At 35.8% G+C, this 20,033-nt stretch overlaps 1 protein-coding gene across 4 annotated transcripts in view; it reads right to left on the bottom strand.

Moving 5' to 3' along the window:
• Positions 1 to 20,033, bottom strand: part of FMN1 (formin 1) — a 170,747-nt gene that overhangs the window by 51,578 nt on the left and 99,136 nt on the right. For all 4 annotated transcript variants that reach the window (XM_079308080.1, XM_079308082.1, XM_079308081.1 and 1 more), the window contains 5 exons: positions 19,862 to 19,949; positions 11,059 to 11,120; positions 8,841 to 8,929; positions 4,234 to 4,363; positions 2,677 to 2,823 (listed from right to left, as the gene is read on the bottom strand). In XM_079308080.1, coding sequence (XP_079164206.1) covers positions 2,677 to 2,823; positions 4,234 to 4,363; positions 8,841 to 8,929; positions 11,059 to 11,120; positions 19,862 to 19,949 — 516 coding nt within the window. The remainder of the gene's footprint in view (positions 1 to 2,676; positions 2,824 to 4,233; positions 4,364 to 8,840; positions 8,930 to 11,058; positions 11,121 to 19,861; positions 19,950 to 20,033) is intronic.

Below are 20,033 nucleotides of genomic sequence, written 5' to 3'. Positions count from 1 at the left end.
GTATTTTATTTTGCTACATGTCATTGGGCCAGCATGGGCCAGATGAACTAAGGAAAAGTTATACATTACATACAGCAATATAAAAGAACCATGATATAGGGAATTATATCTGGAATGCCTTTGAAGTTTTTTTGATGTGTTTTCATATTTTATATTGACAGGTATCAGAACAAACATTTGTATGTGAACAGTGTCTGACTTCCTGTACAGAGCTGCCTTGTCTATATGAGAGTCTGCAGCACATTATATTTTATTAGTATCATACACCAGCAAAATTCTTAGCTAAGTAAGTCACTGCTGTCATGCCGAAAACGCCACCCTGCATGTTAAAGAGTTTTAGAAGCCATTACTGGCAGGTCAAAAAATCTCTATAAAAAGTAAGCTCATATGACAATAAATGACTTTTATGTGAAATAAGAGGTATTTAGCATTGGCTCTTTACCTTAGCTCATGGAATTCAGCTCAGCAAAGATGTATTTGCTGGCAATTCATGAGAAGGGAGTAATGGGGCAAAGGAAGAATACCTTTATGTTCAAATGTACAAGACCCTGCATTCTTCTCCTTTGCAAATACAAAGGAGAAGATACAAAATGCAATTATCTCTGAGGTTTCCTGTCTTCCTGTAGCAACTGAGTTTTTATGCATTTTGAAGACTAATCTAAACTAATAACATATTTATTCTGGCTACCAGGAAACTGTAAATAATATGATTTTTTAACTTGTTTCACGAAGAAGCAAGGCTTACACAATTTATATTTTATATCAGTTACTCATTTTCATAATGCATAATTTTGGAACATGCTTGCTAAATTCAGCCACATTGGAAAGCCCCAGAGATTATTAATTCTATGAAGTTTATAGGTAGATAAGTAGTGACATTAAACCTAGCAGCTCCACTGAGAAAAGTCAAGCAAAGCTGAGTTTTACATTTTTCTTCAAGGCAGCTAGCCAGCCAACAAACGCCTGAGTAATGGGAAACTTGGCCTGGTTCTAGTTAAGCTGCTGTTTGTACTGCATCTTGTCCATGCAGTAGGACTGGGAAAAGAGTGGTTATATGGAACAGCTGAACCATCACAGCAAAGACAAAAGTAAGAATTAGAATCAAAGAATCATTTTAGTTGGAAAAGACCTTTAAGATCCTGGAGTCCAACTGAAAATCCAGCACTGCCAAGTTCACCACTAAAATGTATTCCTAAGTGGCACCTCCAGGGTCATTGACTCCACCACCTCTCTGGGCAGCTTGTTCCAAAGCCTTATAACCCTTTCCATGAATTTATTTTTCCTAATATCCAAGCTCAACTTCCCTTGAAAGAACTTGAGGCTGCTTCCTCTCATGCTATTGTTTGTTACTTGGGAGGACACACCAACCCCACCTGCCTACAGCCTCCTTTCAGGGAGCTGTAGGGAGTGACAAGGTTTCACCTGAGCCTCCTTTCCTCCCTGCTAAACTACCCCAGCTTCCTCAGCTGCTCCTTGTACGACTTGTACTCCAGACCCTGTACCAGTTTTGCTGATTTTTGGATATGTTCCAGCATCTCAATATCTTTAGGAGACAAAGGACTCAAATCCTATGGAAAAAGCTTTCATTAAAACAGTAGCTCACTGAGCAATTCACTAAATGTGTTTCTACACTTAATGGTGGTATACACAAGTAAAACAAAACACTCCATAGATAGACTGTTTTCTGACATTGCCTGTCTCACAAATGCATTCCTGTGTACATAAAGCATAATGGAGAACGAAAGCTTAAAATCCACATCTCTTGTAGTCAAGAAAGCACTTCACATAAGAAAAGTAGAGGAGCATGAAAGATATTTTTTCCTCACACTCCCAAGTCTTCACCAACATCAGCAGAAAATTATCTCCTATTCTTTGCTGATTCCTATATCCATGTGGTGCCTAGGTATGTTTTGGCAAAGAATGATTTTGAGCAGTGTTTCTATTGCACACATTACCTAACACCTCCTCCTTTGCCCTACTGAAATAAGAAACAAAGTAATCTCATCTCAGAAGGTGTCTAGCCTTTGAGGCTTTGATCCTAGCATGACTAATCAAAAACCAGCTAGTCCTTCTCAATTCTTGACAAAATAATTTACTGCCAGCTATGAGCATTTTCTCGTGCATGCCATTCAAACTTCATGTCCTACATCCATTCAATGTCAATTAAAAAAAAAGACTGAAAGTATCTTGTTGGGTATGACATCCCTTTGATCCCTTATACATAATTTGTTAGTGTATACATTACAATGAACAATTACTGATATTTTGTTTCTAAACCTGATTTTAAATGAGTTTTTATTCAGATAGAGAGATCTTCATTTAAGAGTGTGAAGAAAGAATGGGACTTTTACTGGAGAAGAGTTGAGCAGTCTGTGCTCCCTCACTTCTCCCTACCCTACTGTTACTAAGTTTCTGCTAATAAAAGAGACACACAGAAGTTCTCACATAAGGTAATTATCCTAGTAGTACTGAACAGGAGAAAAAAGTTATTAAGGAAATATATACATATGCAGGAGAAGAAGGTGAAAAGTTAGGAGAAAAAAGAATGAAAATTGTACAAAGTACGTTGCTTTTCAAGCAAGAATAGTAAGAAATAAAAGACTAACTTCTGACAGATAAAGGAACAATAAAAAAACACTTCAGAAAAATTATCTTTAACCAAACATTAGTACTTACTCTGCTTTTGACATCCTTTAGTTTGGGGAGTATTTCCAAACCAAACCCATCAGCTTGACCTCGGGTCCTATTCCCTCCGTTCATATAATTTCCAAAAGCCAGAATCAAACCCAAAATTTCCTTTACACTTTTCATGCTCAGCAAAGCCTGGAAAATGGATACTGGTCTTTAAATTCAGTTGGCACAAAAATTCTAATTGCTAATATAAAAATATTTTTAAATTTTATTTTTGATAAGGTTTTTTTTCCTGTTTTTACCTCGGTAGGTAAGGGAAGCTGAAGCTGGTACAATAATCAAAACTTTAAGAGAAACTTTTTCTAGACTGTATCTCCCTAACTTAATAAGTTTAATGTAATCCATACAGTGCAAATTATATGGCATCAAATGCCATGTCAATGACAAAAAGATTAATGGGAAATTTCTAAACATTCTCAGAAGACTTCTAAAATCTTACACACAAGAAGGTAGTTTATCATGAGTTCGCACAATTCACAGTCAAATGGAGATGTGCTGTTTTTGCTGCCACCAGGTTAGACTTACACTGTCCCTCAGTCTGCTCATGGGTCTGAAAATTCACATTCCTGGATCCATACTTAATCCAGATACAGGAGGTCTAAGGAATAGCTAATTACATGCCTCAGAATAGAAAAACTAGTAAATTACTTTCAGTTACATATAAAGACATCTGTCAGTTGACAATCAGAGGCCACAAGCATAATTCTTAACTATGTAGCCTTATACACTGGATTAATCACCTTCAGTGTGAACTCCTCATAAGTGAATGGAAGGCAATATGGCTTTCCCCATCTCATACAACACTGATTCTTTATTTATGCTCTTTTGGAAAGGCAAAACCAAGTAACTATTTCTATTGTAAAGAAATCCAAAGGGGTCATGCATGGGTACTCTGTCAAAGAAAAGCTAATCAAAAACTAATCTTCAAATTAGAAAAAAATAAAAATTAACTCCTTTTCTGGTTAGGGTGTTAGACCTTTGGGCCACTATTTAAACTTCTCTCCTAATTTTTATCTTGTTCTGCTTTTCATAATTTATTTGTTAAAATTCAAAAAATCTTGTCCTGAGTCTTTCATAGTGTGGAAGTATTAGGTAGAGCTTTGTCCCAAACTAAAAATTCTGCTGTATCAGGGTTACAAGAAATTAATTGATGCCAAGGGAAAGTAATAAGCTAATGAACACAACAAGCATCTATTGGCACCAACAGTGGTTTGCAAATAAAAAGCAGTTTGCAAGGCGTGGAGCTAAGCTTGTCTTGTATTTAATTCCTACTTTATAGAGATTATCTGTTACACTAATTAATATGCATATTAATAAAAATCTACTATTTAAATACAAATAAATTTCTACATACTCTATGAGGCATCACATGCAATTCGCTTTCCTGCTTCCCTCTTCCTTTCGTTCTTTTAAGCAGCTAAAAATTTACTACAGTTTTCTTTCCTAAAAAGCCAGTTAGCAGGATTAAGATTCCTCACTTATGGTAAAAAGGAAGCATAAATACAGTAAAATATACTCAATTTAGCTTTCATTAGGACTTACCTTGGAAACACGAGTGACGATATCTACTTTCCGGTGCACTGATGTTATTCCCTCAGAGAAAACTGACTGGAAGATAATACACTGAGCTCGTTCTGCAAAGTTGGGGATTTGAGACAACTCATACAGAAATCTGTGGGGAAAAAAGGACTATTAATGAATCTTTATAATTCCTCTCAGTGGGGTACATAATGGATCAAAGCCTGCAGTATCATGAAATATACATGCACTCTTTCCTATTTGAATCAGATCTGACAGAATTTAAAATTGTTATATTCTTTATGCTAAGAATGCATTAAAAATTGTATTAATGTCAAGAAAAAGGCAAGACATTAATCATTTTCATATCAGTGTATTAATTAACAAAGCTGCACAGTAATAAACAGAAGAATCTCAAACCTAAATAATTCATTAAAAAAAAAAGAAAAATCTACATAGCACTACCTACATATTAACTTATGCTGTTTTGTTCTCCTTAAAAATGTGCTCAGAAATACAGAACTCATTATATTCCTACAAATTTATTTCTTAATATAAAATGTCTGCTGACAGCTTTCTTCTGATTCTCAGTATGAATTTTCTTTTTCTATTTGCACCACTCTTTCAACCATATAGCATCAGGTTTCATGGGAATACACCTAGCTGTGTATTTAGCTCTAAAATACTTGCAGAATGTATCTGCCTTCAGTTACTGATCAGTAAAGTTCCTAAGTCTTCATCTGCTCTGTATCTGTCCTCACAGGTACATATTCCTCATGACTTTGTTGTAGCTTTCAGTCTTTTAACACTTTGGTAAATAAAAATAAATAGAGACAATACTCAACAACTGCAGTTCAGACCTCACAAAATGAAAGCATCCCAAGACATGAGGAATTTCTCCCTTTTCATCAATTAAAAAAATAAGAACTTGGCTAAAAATACAAGAAGCTTTAGCATTTCTCATAATAACATATAATAACAATAATTTGCTCCTGGGTTTTGAATTCAAGATTTCAGAGGTATACACAAGCTTTCTTGAAATCCAAAAGCAAGTTTGTCTTTTTCTCCAGTATCACATTAGTATCATTCTTCTAATCTCCTGTCTATAGATATCCTTGGATTCTTAACACAATGCCATAAAGATTCTTTCTACCTCACTGAATTATGAGAAATTCAGTATTCAATTTATCAGCTTGAATTCTTCTTAACTTTATTTTAATTATTTAAGCCAATACACCAAATTTTTCAAAATTATTTCTTTTTCACAGTAAATAATATCAATATGTTTAAATCTGTTTTATACATTTCTCATGCATGCTAGGCTTTGCTGAGTACATAATGACTCTTTAAAAAATCAGCAGAATTCACCTGTGGCTGGTGTAAAATACTATGTTTTAATTGGAATACCATTTTTTTGTTTGTTTCTTTTTCATTCTTTTTTTTTCTTGTATGATGAAAAAACCTATTGTGAGAGAAGGATCAGGGAGGCCCAGCTTGGCTCTTAGACTTAAGAAGTGGGAAAAAAGAAATGCCAAGCTGGTATTAATAAAAATGCTTCCTATTGGGAATGAATGGTATTGCCAGGAAAAAAAAAAGAGGGTATTTTGCACTTCGTGTGAGAGAAACAAAGGAAAGAAGAACCAAACTGCTTCATTAAAGTTCTAACATACATACAATTAAAAAGTTTAAATTTACAAAGGCAAATGACACATATTCCTGCCTTCCTGTGAAAAGAGAACTATTTCCCACACAGCTGACTATCGAATACAATGTCATTGTGCTGAGAATTAAAAGAGCATCAGCATGAAAAGAAGATTCTGGAATTCAGAGTATCCAAAGTAATATCCAGATAGAACCCTTATAACTGAAATCTATCACAAAAAGGAATCTTAGAGTCTACAAATGTAACTACTAAACAAAAAGTTATAGCACGAAACTATGGCTGTTGCCATAAACCACCAATTCAGATGGACAAAACTTTAGAAGAGAAAGAACCATTCTTATTTCAATTCTGAGAAAAGTATAATTTCAACTTAAATTAATGATGACGTGGCTGTGACTTAGCTTTTGGATGGGTTTCTCATTACTACACTTCTGATGGACTAAAATAAACATAGAAATTATGCTGTTCATCTCCATTAGGTACATCATACTCCACTCCTTCAGAAATCATAAATAAAAAATGCATTTACTTGGTAACTCCTTTAGCCTACCAGAATCTGGTAGTAAAGGACTTGAGAGAACTTTACAGCCAGGGACATTGTTATGGTGTTAGAGAGCATTCTTGCAGAAGATGGACAAGAAAGGCTGATTCTAAGGAGGTAAACTAATTTTTCAGATCACATTTATCTGCATTTGAAGAATATAAAATTTAGAAACAATTTTTTTTTGGAAAAAGGTGTATCTAATCCTGCAAGCTTCTAAGTACAACAGCAGGATTTAAACTGAAGTCCAAGCAGAGCTGTCATCAAAGAGAAGCAGGTGGCATTACCAGCAATTATAAATCAGTCCCTACTTCTTGAAATAAACTACATTCAAATCAGTACCATATTTTGTTACTATTTCCTTTATTAATACTTATTTCATATTGGAGAGGCCTACACAGACAATATACTACAACTAAATGGGGTCTCTTGGAAACTAGCTACAGCATCTGTATCCTGCTAGCAAAGCCCCAAACTGTCACCAATTTTGCATATAAATCTTTATCATGGCAATTCATATTAGCATTTTAACAGCTATTATCATGAAGCATAATTTAGGGTGCTATTGTTATGTTGCTGTCATAGTTAAGAGTTTGTGCCAAATTTAACATACAAGCAAGACAAATAAAAATCGCGTGTGCAGAACATCAGTGATGCCACTAAAGCTTTTTATTTGTTTGGTAATCCAAGCACGTAAGGGCTACCCCTAGACTTCTGTGAACTCAAATCAAAGGTTTCACTGTATGAATGGCTACTGTTAATATGTGCAATAATTTGATAAATTATTTTGTTTACACATCTGTTCTGATCCTCATTAAAGACAATATACAAGGCTTACGCCCCAGAGGAAATATTTTTAATCACACACACAAATTTAGCACTTTTCCATCTTTAATCTTTTATGGAGCTACTAAGTAAAGCATAGCTCCAACAAATCTCCAGTTGTATAGTTAGGTTGCCTTAGAGGCTGATTGAGACAGCAAAACCAGGAGCACATGAACTACTGAGTTTTCAGAAAGCACATTATTTTGAAGGTCTAACAAATTTTACAGAAGTGCATAAAGCAAATTGTTTTCCCTTTAAGCTACCTTTAAAAAAGCTAGTTTTCTCAACCTATGTAGTTTAATCATAAGGTAACAGTGATAGTATAAATCCAACTTTGTATTTAATTAAGATTAACCTCTCTCCACCATAAGTTACAAGAAAGACAACCTCCTATAACCCTAGAGCTCTATTCTCCGTATTCTCCAGAAGACAAAATGCATTCGTATTTATTTAACTTGGACATACAGCAAACACTGCCAAAGATTCAAGCTCTGGAAAACATCAGCTAGTCACACAATGTATCCTTATGCCCCAAGCCAAGGCAATGAAAGCCATGTATATGGGATGCAAAAGTAAGCTAGTATATAAACTACAGTATATAAACTTTACAGTCTTCCTAATACTTACTAAAGAACAGCAGACTCTCTTCATCAAGAGTAAGATAATAGTTATCTCCTAATATTAGCCTATTCCTTAGCATGCAGTCACAAATCAGTACTTAGCTGCTTCATGTAAGGAGAAAAAGAAAAAAATAATCTGTTCTTCAACACTAACATTTTAATGTGAAAAAAGGTATGAAAATACAGTAACTCTGACATTAACCATATTTCAATTCTTTCTCCCCTTACCCTTTCTTACACCAGAGACAGCAGAAAAGCCAAGAACAGACAAGATGGTAAAGGAAACAAGATGACAGAGAGGCCTCTGGGAAGAAAGAATTGAAAAGACTACCAAAAAAAAAAAAAAAGAAAAAAAAGTGAAGTAGCAGAAGACAAAAAAACACTTGTAGGCGAACATCTGAAATCAAATGTATACACAAAAATAAAATTCAGGATTACCATTCTGTTAATAAATTCTTGAGGATTTTTTCACATCAGTCTGAGGTAATTACAACAGAAGGAGCAACATTTAAGTTTTTCATCCTAATAGTTGTCATTGGCCACAACAGTTGCAGAAGAGGAACTGCAGCATCATAGATCTTCAGTGAACTTGACCAGAGTGTACAAGGTGTTTGGGCAAAAGATCAACCCAAACCCTCTGTTATGCAGCTCTTTCAAATAATAAACAACAAAAATAAATCTGGCCCTGCCTTATGTAATGTTAATTAGCCACAAATGCTCTAAGGGAAGGATAAACCTTTTACAAGTGTGACAATGGGAACAAAAATTCTTATTGATTCATATATTTTTTCAGTTCTGGTGGTCAAAGCTGATGTAGCAAACTCTGTCATGTCTGAAAGAAAGTTTTGCAATAAGAGAAAACTTTTCACCCTGTCTTGAAATACACAAAGTCATTACCAAGAATTATGTATCAAAACTGCTTTCAACATATAATCAAAGGACTTCATTATATAATGAAAAACTATTAAAAAAACCAACTTACTGTTCTGGTTTATCCAGAAGCTTCAGTTCCTCCTCTTTTGAAGTCTGATAATATTGCTTGATTTTCTCCAGTTCATCCTTTTGTGCTCTCTGGGTAAATTAATATAAACTAATTAGTTACTAATTAATAATAAACTAATAAATTACTTTACCTGTTTGCCTGCAAACAGCAATTATGTTTTTTTCACTGAGAAACATTCAGACTATGCAAAAGCGAGATGCTTAAAGATCTATGACAAATTCCTTCAGTGCTTTATATGCCATTTACTATGCAGGACCATCGCCAAGAGTGAGACCATGTGCCCAAGAGTATTGTCTGAACACTTCTTGAACTCTGACAGGCTGATTCTGTGACCACTTCTCTGGGGAGCCTGTTCCAGTGCTCAAACACCCTCTGGGTGACAAATCTTTCCCTCATACCTAACCTAAGTGTCCCCTGACACAGTTTCAGGCCATTCCCTCAGGTCCTACCACTGTCACCACAGAGATCTTCCCCTCTTCCCCTCATGAAGAAGCTGCAGGCAGCTATGAGGTCTTCCCTCAGTCTCTTCCAGGCTGACAGACCAAGTGACCTCAGCTTCTCCTTGCATGACTTCTCCAGACCTTTCACCATCTTCATGGCCCTCCTTTGGATGCTGTCCGATGCTTTATATCTTCTTCATACTGTGGCTCTCAGAACTGCCCCCAGCACTGAGGTGAGGCTGCCCCAGCTCAGAGCAGAGCAGGACAATCCCCTCCCTTGCCCGGCTGTGATGCTGTGCCTGATGAACCCCAGGACACACTTGGCCCTCCTGGCTGCCAGGGCACTGCTGGCTCATGTTCAACTTGCCATCAATCAGGACCCCCAGATTCCTCTCCACACAGCTTCTTTCCCATGTTTCATTCCCCAGAGCATCCCAGGTGCAGAATCTGTCACTTTTCTTACTTAAACTTCATTAAGTTTAATGGTTAGTGATTGCACAATCCTCTGATTTGTCAAAGCCTCTCTGCCTTCAAGGGCAAGGCAAGGGAGTCAATGGCTCCTCCCAATTTAGGATCATCGTCAAACTTACCTAATACACATTCTAGTCCTGTGTCCAAGTTGTTAATGAAGATGTTGAAGAGCACAGGGCTTAGGATAGAGCCCTGCAGAACCCCACTAGTGACAGACCACCAGTCTGATGTCACCACCTTCACTATAATTCTTTGCATCTGACCCATGAACCAGTTGCTCACTCATCACATGATGTGTTTATTCAGCTGTGTGCTGGACATTTTATCCAACAGGATACTGTGAGAGACAGCATCAACATCTTTACTGCAATTTAAAAAGATTGTATCAACTGACTTCCTCTGGTCATAGAATCACCAAATATGCTGAGTTGAAAGGGACCCACAAGGACCATTAAGTACAACTCCTGGCTCTGCACAGGACACCCCAAGAATCACACCATGTGCCTGAGAGCATTGTCCAAACACTTACACCTGACTGGAACCTCTCCAGATTCCCAAGAGCATTGAAAAACAATCAGAAAAGGCCTCATAATGACATCACTTAGCTCTTTGAATATTCTTGGATGAATTCCACCAGGCCCCATAGACACATAGGGATCCAGCTGGAGCAGCTGGATCAGAGTTGACTGGGAGTTGATCAATCTCACAGTCATGGTTACCCAGCTCAGGGTACTGAAGCCCTTCAGCCCATCATCGGTGTTGAACACAGAGGCAAAGAAAGCATTAGACACCTCTTTGTCTATGTCCCTGTTTGTGCAATGGTCATCCCCATCTTGTAATCAGCTGATGTTATTTTTATACTGCCTTTTGCCATTAACAGACTCTTTTTATTGTCCCCCACAGCTCTGTCCAGCTTCAACTCCAACTGAACTTTGGCTGCACAAATTTTCTCCCTAGAGTAGCAAGCAGCATCTCTGTGTTTCTCCCACATCAGCTGACCTTGCTTCCACAGGGCATATACATTATTTTTTTGCCTTGTCTCCAAAAGATCCCAGCTCAGCCAAGTCAACCTTCTGCTTCATCTGCTTGAATTTTTACATTTAGGAATCACCTGCTCCTGTGCCCTCCATGAGGTAGTGTTTGAAAAATAATCTGCACTGATAGACCTGAGAAGCTTCATAAGCATCTTCTTAGGGGACCTTACTCACTAGTTCCCTTGAGCAGCCTAAAGTCTGTGTCTGAAATACTTTGGTGATTAGCTACATTTTTACCCCACCTTTACTTACATTTTCATATAGGGCTTCCAGTGTCTCCAGATCTACTACGGAGTCATCAACACACAATATAGCTGTAGAGAAGATAAATACAAATTAGACACTGGAAAACATAAATTAAGATTTGAATTCTTTTTCCTGCGAAATGTACCAAAGGGTTCTAACCTATATAGAGGACATATATGTATCCAGTTAATATTCATTTTATTTTCAACATTTTATTTTTGCTCTGATGTCAAACCACAGAACTCCTGCAAGAATATTCTATAAACTCTCTCTCAGGAGAATAGGGTTCTACTTTTTCTCTCCAATATAATCAGCAGTCAAAGATGTGACCAGTCAAGTAGCCAGCTGATTGTGTAGCTGGCCAGGCAGGAGAACATGAGAATAGCTGATACCAGATAACCAACAGCACAGATCTCATGTTAGCTTAGAAGACTGGATAGGATAGAATTGAGAGTGAGGGTATTTAAGCCTCCTTGTGTGCATGGGAAATCAGTAAGATATGCTTTTCTAGAAGCTAGCAATCTTGGTAAAGTAGACAAGTAGACAGACTTCCAAAGTTTGCAAGTTATAAATTTGCAAACACAAAAGATTGTGCTACAGTTTTCAAGTTATCTTCAACAAGTTCACATTTAAGTTAGCTTTATCCAATAGAAAGCTATTCACATGACAATTTACAGATAAATACTTTTTAATACCACACAGACACACATGAAGTCTACTCTTCAGGGATTAATTATGTTTCATTACTAAAAATGAGAAATCTCAAAATGTTTCCTATCTTAGTTCCAAATATTGCTATGTTTGGAATATATGACATAGGTGCTCCCAACACACACAAATCCCATTACAATTTAAGCAATGTATTGGAACTCTTCTGAAAACTAAATGGGATTGCTTCATGGTGCTTTCTAACACACTTTAATGTTAAATTCCAGTAAGCTGAGAGATGCACAATGGAATAGAAGTAACTCTGGATGCTGAAATTTTCTGAAAGCAGCTTTTCCTCAAGATTTATAAGTGGACTAGGCATAATTTTTGAACTCATGACTTATGCTTATATATTAATGAGAACATTAATCCCAAAAAAATCAAGCACATAACCAGTGAGATGCCATTAGCTACTATCTGATAATTTCTAATTCAACTGCATTGTATTTCCTCAAATGATCCTTGACTGCTTATGAATTTAGAGGATTTTAAAAGCCCTTGCTGCATTTGCAATCCATGTTTGAAAGGGGCAAGGCACACATCTTTAAATAATTATTCAAAAGTAATAAGCTTTCGCCTGCTCTACCACCTACTCCACGATTTTACATTGTGAAATTAACCAGCAGGCTAGTAAATTTTCTCTGTGGCAGGCTAATTAATTTTATTAAAAGGTCCAGTGACATTTAGAACGCTTTAAAATTCTGCCTGTCAATTATGATTTCATCTGTTGATATCACACCTAGGTTAGAAGTAAGGAATTACACAGAAGACAGTATTAATAAAAAAGCAGTATTTCCAACCATTTTTGTCTTACTGGAAAGATTCAAAACCCTCAAGGACTATAACCAGATGTAAATCCTGAACTACTGAGATTGACATAAATCTTTGTTTGAAGAAAAATCCTTAGGGTTTGAATTTATGAGATTATCTGTTATCTTCAGTAAAACAGTTCCAAGAGTTGCACTACCTTCTGTAGTCATCCAAAAGAATTTCAGAAGAACCTAAGAGATGGAAAATGTCTTGGAAAATTGGTTTCACAATCCAATATATTTAATTGTTAAGATTAACCAACATTAATATTGAGTTCTGAAACTTTCCCTTGTTGTTTAACTTTTATCCTATTTTAGCATATTCAGAAATCTGCTTACAAGGAGAAAGTTAGTTGTCCAGACTTACCTAGAAAAAGCAACTTATTGTAGGCAATTTAAACTTGTACTAGAAATGCAAAGCATGTAATTGACAGTCAAATTTTTATGCATAGATATATTCTGATGACAGGAAGTAGTTTGCTAAAAACCAATTTTAATAAGAATATTGAGATTTACACTCCTAGCTGAATATTTTAGCCAGGTATTTGTCACCAAAATGGCCCCAAAAGCACAAAGTGGTTTTTAATGCTCTATTACATTATCCATGTTTCTGTACTCAACATAAGATCTAACGAATCAGCATTGTTTTGAAATGATATGATAAAACAAAAAGTGTTTGTGATAAAACTAATGAAATACAATCTGCTAAACCACATTTTTAACAGAATTAATAATAATCAATTTAAGAGATATTGATGTGAGTTATTTTCTCTCTTGGAGAGAGTGTGTGATTGTATAAAGGCACTCAGAAATTATTTTCTAATTTACTTGCTATACAACCTGTACTGCTATTATTGGCAATGCATAAATAGACAATTGCAGTAAAATATCAAGCCATACAGAGGGACAACTTAGAATGCCAATGTATGTAGAGACACATTCCCAGTAAGTCAGAAGTACTGCCAAAATCCACATTCTCTTCCATTTCATCTTTATACATTTTAATGTCGTAGCCCTTTCTTGTTTCATTCAAACTGATTGAACTGAATGCCATGCACATTTGGAGAAGAAGACAAAGATGAAAACATGCACATTTATGAAGGTCGGTCTTTTTTTTTAGAAAAGAGCAACAACAAAAAACCCCATTAATTTTGAAAAGCTGGAAGAAATCCTCATATTCACAGGTGTCTTCATATTCCTCTTATTCTTAAAATATGGCACGTGCAATACCTTCACAGTATTTTGTGTAAATTAGCTTGAATTGGGGCAGCTTAAAAAAACCCATTGCACTAGATCAAAAAAGGAATTATTTTGATTTTCACTTAAAGTAAAAAATGCTTTTAAAATTTTCTATGAAAAACAAAATCCACTTTTAATCATATGTATATTAACTTTATCAAAATTAATACAAGCTTTGGTATGTTTTTCAAAATGCTTTTCCTGATACAGTGAATTTAACTATGACACTTAACTGCACTAAATCTCATTATATCTGGCTTATGTAAGTAATATAGGTGAAGCATCATAAATCTACAAAAGAGGCTCCAAAACAATTAATAGCTATTACAATATCAATCATCATCGGTGGTTTTTACTTTCATCTTGCTTTCTAGTTAGCTGTCTTCCTTACACTGTCAGTTCAGTTAGAATATTTCACCTACACCTCACAATATGTCAAAAGGAAGTAGACTCATGCTGTGAAAAGCTGGTAATTTTATTGGGTTCCTCTACCTTTAAAAAATCTGTTACTTGGCCAAGTCTGGTTTCTGAGATCCTTTTTTGCAGGGAAATTGAGGCAAACATTTTTATGTTGCCTATGGTGTCTGCTCACAAGAAGAAGAATTTATATACACAAGGATCATTAGTGCAGGGTTGCACCCATTAGGATATAATAACCGTCAGCTAGGACAAAAAACAGATCAGCATCATGCATTCAAACTAACAGGCACACATAAAAATACTTGCCAGCTACATTTCACATACTAAGAGCATTGCTTCGAATATAAACTTTTACAAAAGGTTTTTAACATACTAACTTCTAAAAAATGAATCCAACAGATTCACCGCTGCATAGATTTTTCATATATTCTGATCAATTAAAAAATGTAAATAGGAAAAATAAAGCTGAGAATTTAAAGCATATTGTGTGCAGTCTACATGCAACTTTAGAACTTAGGGCTTCAATACAAAATACATACTTACCTCTAAATCAGTTTAAATACTAACAGTCTTAAGGCTGAATTTGATATACAGCCTTACTCCTACTAAACACATTTTGGTTAAATCAGGATTTAAGTTCTGCTGACTAACCTTACATATACTCAACAGTAGCAAACCAGACTATGAAATATGAGGAAATCACCCTAACTGCTCCCAAATGATAAAACAGAAGATATTATTTAAATAAAAGAAGATTGTGAAAGCTGCATTTATTTGACCTGGAAGTACTTAGTGTTTTATGTACTGCATTCTGTTGAGTAAGGCTTGATTTCATGGAAACATGCAGCCTGTCATTGGGAAATTTAAATAGCATTGTGACTGACCTAGTCAATTAGACAATGTCTGTTAAATACTTGGCAAAACTGCCTGTAATACCCAAATTCCTCTGCTTTACTACTGACAAATTGATATGTTACCAACTTATTTAAAGGTTTTCTCCAGTATTAACTGCTATGCAACAATAAAAAATTGTATCTAATAAAGAAGCACTGTGGGCACAACGGAGGTTTAGAAGATTAAGAAAGCTTGAATCCTGCAAGAAGTCATGAACAACAGATTCTGGCAGTAATGTTAACCTACCAACATGCAATGGATGTCCAAAAGAGATTCATAAAATGTATATTGTGGATTTTCCAGAAAAAAACATTTAATTTTAAATAAAATAGTTTCCCAACTTCTGAGATGAGTATGCACCTATCTTTATACTTCATGCATAGTATACAGAATATATAGAATACATGCATGTAATATTTTGGGTAAGTGGGAAAGTCATATGAATTTGGAACAACAGTTTATATCTGGCATAAGGCATTACTTGCACTAAGACAATGCAAATCTATTTATATACCTTCCATGGACTCTTATTAGAGCAATCCCAGGATGAAATAGAGAAATACAATACTGAATCAGAATGATTGTTAGACTAATCATCAGTCTAGTTGGGTTAATCTACAGTTCACATTCTTCCATTTTTTTACTCCCCATATGCTGACAATGAAGGGGAAATCATAAAGTTGAAGGAAACCAGTCAGATACTTCACTTTTAACATTAGAAATAATCTCTATGCTAAGGATAAATATCAAGTTCCCCCTTTTTCATACAGGCAATATTCTGTCAGCATTGTAGTGCTACAACACAACTACTATAGTTTTGGTAAGTGTAGCAGCAAAATCTGCAGCTGCTCTGCAGGGGGTCATACTACCACAAAGAGTACAATAAGCTATAACTGTGCAGCTGATGTCATCTACCACATCCCAAAGATTTAGTTTTATGGAAAATACACCAGCATGTATACCAGCAGATCATCTAGTTAATGGGCTCTGACAGTCATCAGGGATATTTGACAGTGAAATATTTCCCCAATGTACAGAAGCAGAACTTCTGGTGCCCTACAATTTTAATGGCAAAATACAGGTACTCTGAAGGTCAGGAGGAACTGGGGAGATCACTCTTTTGAACATAGATGTCTACATTTTATCTACATCCCATTTTCTGCAACTAAAAGGTTTTTATCTGGGCTGCCCCACAATTTGGCCCTTGAACAAGGATCTCAGTAACTCATGGAAAGTCAAAGATGACATACATTGCAGAAAGCAGTATTATTATGTGTTTTCCAGCATACTGCTATTGCCAGCTACTATTTTGGAACTGCCTCAGTGAGTGGAATGTTGCCCTGTAAAAAGCTGGGACAAGGACCCACAGAGTATTTCCACACAGAGCTATGATCAGCATTTCCCATTACAAACAAAACCGAAACACTTCACTGTGGAGAGACTTGTAGCATTTTCAACAGCAAAGCCACACAAATAGTGTTGATGCACAAGTTTGTCTCTCAAGGTGCAGTATTTCAGCAGAACAATGACAGAAAAAGACAGAAATGGATTGATATGAAATTGAGATTACCTCTCTAAACACGGATGCTTAAAGAGTACATAATAAGTGATCTCTGCTATTTCCCCTCTCTTATTATAAAGATTTCTTAAAAATGCAGAGAAGAAGCCTTAAAAATAATCTCAAACCTATGCACAATTTGATCATTGCTGTTTATCTTTTCAATATACAGATCCTTTACAGCATACTGAGTCAGACAGATTTTGTGCCTGCTTTTTCTGCTCAGGAAATGAGTAATATTAATAGTGGCCTAACAAAAACCTTACTGCCCTCATCAGTACCAGATTCACCAATGTTCTAAGAACACTGAAGTACCTAGGCTTTGTTCCTGCCCACCAAACTAAAAGCTGAGCATTAGGACAGGTGCAGCATCACAATGTCAACTTTCCCTGTACATCACGTAACAACAACAACACTACCCAAAATAATTATTTAGTTTTACATTGTCTTCTCCTTAGACTATACTCAGAAGCAGTATGGATATAAACTTATTTGCAAAGGATAAACTTCATTCTCTTAAACGAGCATGTGTTGGAGATCCCCCTCCTGAAGTGTGGAGGCTGGCACATTATCAAATGCAAACTCAAACATATGGATGCCAGATATGGACACTTGCTTGTTTTGCACTGCTGTGTTATCTACAGAATATGCTGTGAAGCTATGTACTTTGATTTGAGAGGGCAATCCTAAGGATGCAGAAATCTCACACTGTTTTAGAGGAGGATGCAATTTTTCTTGTGGTTACTCTTTTGTCTTCTCTACAATTCTGCATGCATCTGTATGTATACAGGGCAGTTCATCTGAGAATTTCTCTACCTGCATTCTATAACTGCTACCTAAGGTAGGCTAGTCAGTACACCATACATGGACAGTACATTCATTTGTACATGACTTTACGACAAATAAGGTCATAAAAGCTTGAAATAAAAACTAGATTTTTCTTCTACTTTTGCTTCAGGTTTCTACATTCTCTGCTCTAAGTGGTCAAAGGCTATTAATTTTTCTCTGTTTTTCTTATGTTCTTAAGAGGTAGGTCTTTGCAACTTTGCTTAAAAAAAAAAAAAAAAAAAAGGTTGACATTCATGACCCAATGGTTACATGCTTTTTTTGGTTAGGTGTTGTCATGTGTCATTTACCCTATTATGATGTTTTTTTGTCCAGGGCATTGATTACAGCAGTCTTCAAAAATTTGTCTGCTGACAGCCAGGACTGCCAACAGACTTAAATTACACTAAATACTATGGAATAAACAGACATTAAAAGAGAAACCTGAATATATATATAAAAGCTTAATATATATATATAAGCATAATTCTACTATTGTCTTCAGAGTAATATACATTTTTAAAGGTCTTCCCTACAGAACAATGTTTTTACCTGAGTTTTGTGAACTAGTTTGTCACCCTAGATAGTCTCTGAACAGAGACTTTGATTAAAATCAGTCAGACTGCTTTGTTAGTATGTTTTTTTAAAAGTTTCACTAATGGTATTCCCAAATCCTGATGGTGGCTCCTAGATGTTTCCATAAGCAAGAGGCAGCATATCCTATTGCTGCCTTGAGCAACAGAAGTGGTGACAGGCCAGTCATTTGCTACCTCAGACAAGAAAGGGTGATGAGTTCTAAACTCTTCTTCAGTGACAGCACTTGTTTTGGAGTCTTTCTTCTACCAACACTCCAATTTTCATTAAGCTTGTAGGACTACATTAGCTATGTCTACAACTGTGAGTCCTTAGAAATGGATTTGTAGACAGCAACAGTTCCCACTATACATGTTTCAGGGAGTTTTAACTATCTTTGATCTGATCCTGGGGAGTTTAGAGACTACTATACACGGAGACTGATGGCATGCTCCCAAAGCATATCTCCTCATTTAATTTGATTCTGAAAGGTGTTTGTGCACTCTGAGACTGCTCTGCATTGCTCTGCAATGCATACACAGCAAAGGGGACAACTGGTACATATGACTCAAAAGAGCACTGCTAACTCAAGCTAAAAATGCTATTATATACATACCCAAGTATTTGGGTCATTATGGTCTCTTAGATTTGGTATAAATTGGCCAGAAGATTTCAAAAGCTACACAAGTACAGCAAACAACTGGGAGAGATAGAGATGCTCTATTTTAGAGGAACATCATGGCATGGAAAAGAAAAAGAAAACTCATATCTGAATATCCTTAAGATTACCCAGTTTTTGTAATAAAGCTTCTATCCTATCCCTACTTTGCTGACACTTCTGCCAGCAAATTATTCAGACCTTTAGTAACAGCAGTTTTTTTCCATCTCGTTCTGATACCTTTCACACAATACTGGCAGGCACAAAGTTATTCCTTCTTTTCCTTATTCCTCTGCATCCCAAGAGACATCTGTAAGCCCTTGTGCTTTTAAAGTGCTAGATGCTCAAAGGCTCTTTTGAAATTAATAATAATCAATGCCAGCAGCATCTCAACACCCTACCCAGTATTTGCATGTGATGGAGGGAAAACAATAGCAAAAAAGGAGACATCAACTTGAGTTGTTCCAGCAGTTGTTTTAAATGGTGAATATTTTCCTTTTCTTAATGTGAAAAAGAAATAAACAATATCCTTAAACAATATCTTTTTAAATCCAGAACATAAGCAGACTCTCAATTACCCCAGTGTTCTGAAAAATCTGTATTTCTCCACAGTTGTACTGGCAAACTCGAATAATTTCTACCAGTAATGGAATTTACAACTGACTAGCCCCACACTTTGAAAAATGCCATCCAGTAATTCTCCTTCTGATTCTTACGTGGTAACATCAGTTTGGGATGTACTTCTTATACTGTTAATGAAGTAAAATGTAAATACTAAAAAATACTGACTGCATATTTGAAGCCCAAAAGATTTATGTGTAAACCCTCCATTTAATTCCTGTTGGTGGATGATTTGCTTTAGAAAAAGCAGGGAACTGCAGGGGAGGAATATGAAGAGCACTTAAAGTGTTATGCTAACTGTAAAGATACAGAAGGAGTTGTACCTAAATTCAGTTCTAGTTTTTAGGTGAAACTTTTACATATACTGAAATATATTGGAAGAATGATTCTTCTGGTAATTTAGGAGACTATATTCAAAACATATTCTGCACTGTCAGAAATTTTCTGAGGGCTATGATAATTTATCCATGCAAGTACAATACATTAAGTGTAAGAAACACTTACCTTGTTGAATATCCTTCATCTCCAAGTGCAAACTCGATATTAAAATTCCTACAGTTTGAGACCGTTTTCCATCCAATAATTTGATAATCTAGAAAGAAGATTCAAAATGATCTGAGATTTGTGGGAACACTCTACAAAGGATTCAGTCACTTTTATAACAGAAGTTAATTTG

The sequence above is a fragment of the Erithacus rubecula genome (assembly GCF_903797595.1).
Source record: "Erithacus rubecula genome assembly, chromosome: 6".
Taxonomy (NCBI): domain Eukaryota; kingdom Metazoa; phylum Chordata; class Aves; order Passeriformes; family Muscicapidae; genus Erithacus; species Erithacus rubecula.
This window is presented reverse-complemented; position numbering and strand designations above follow the sequence as displayed.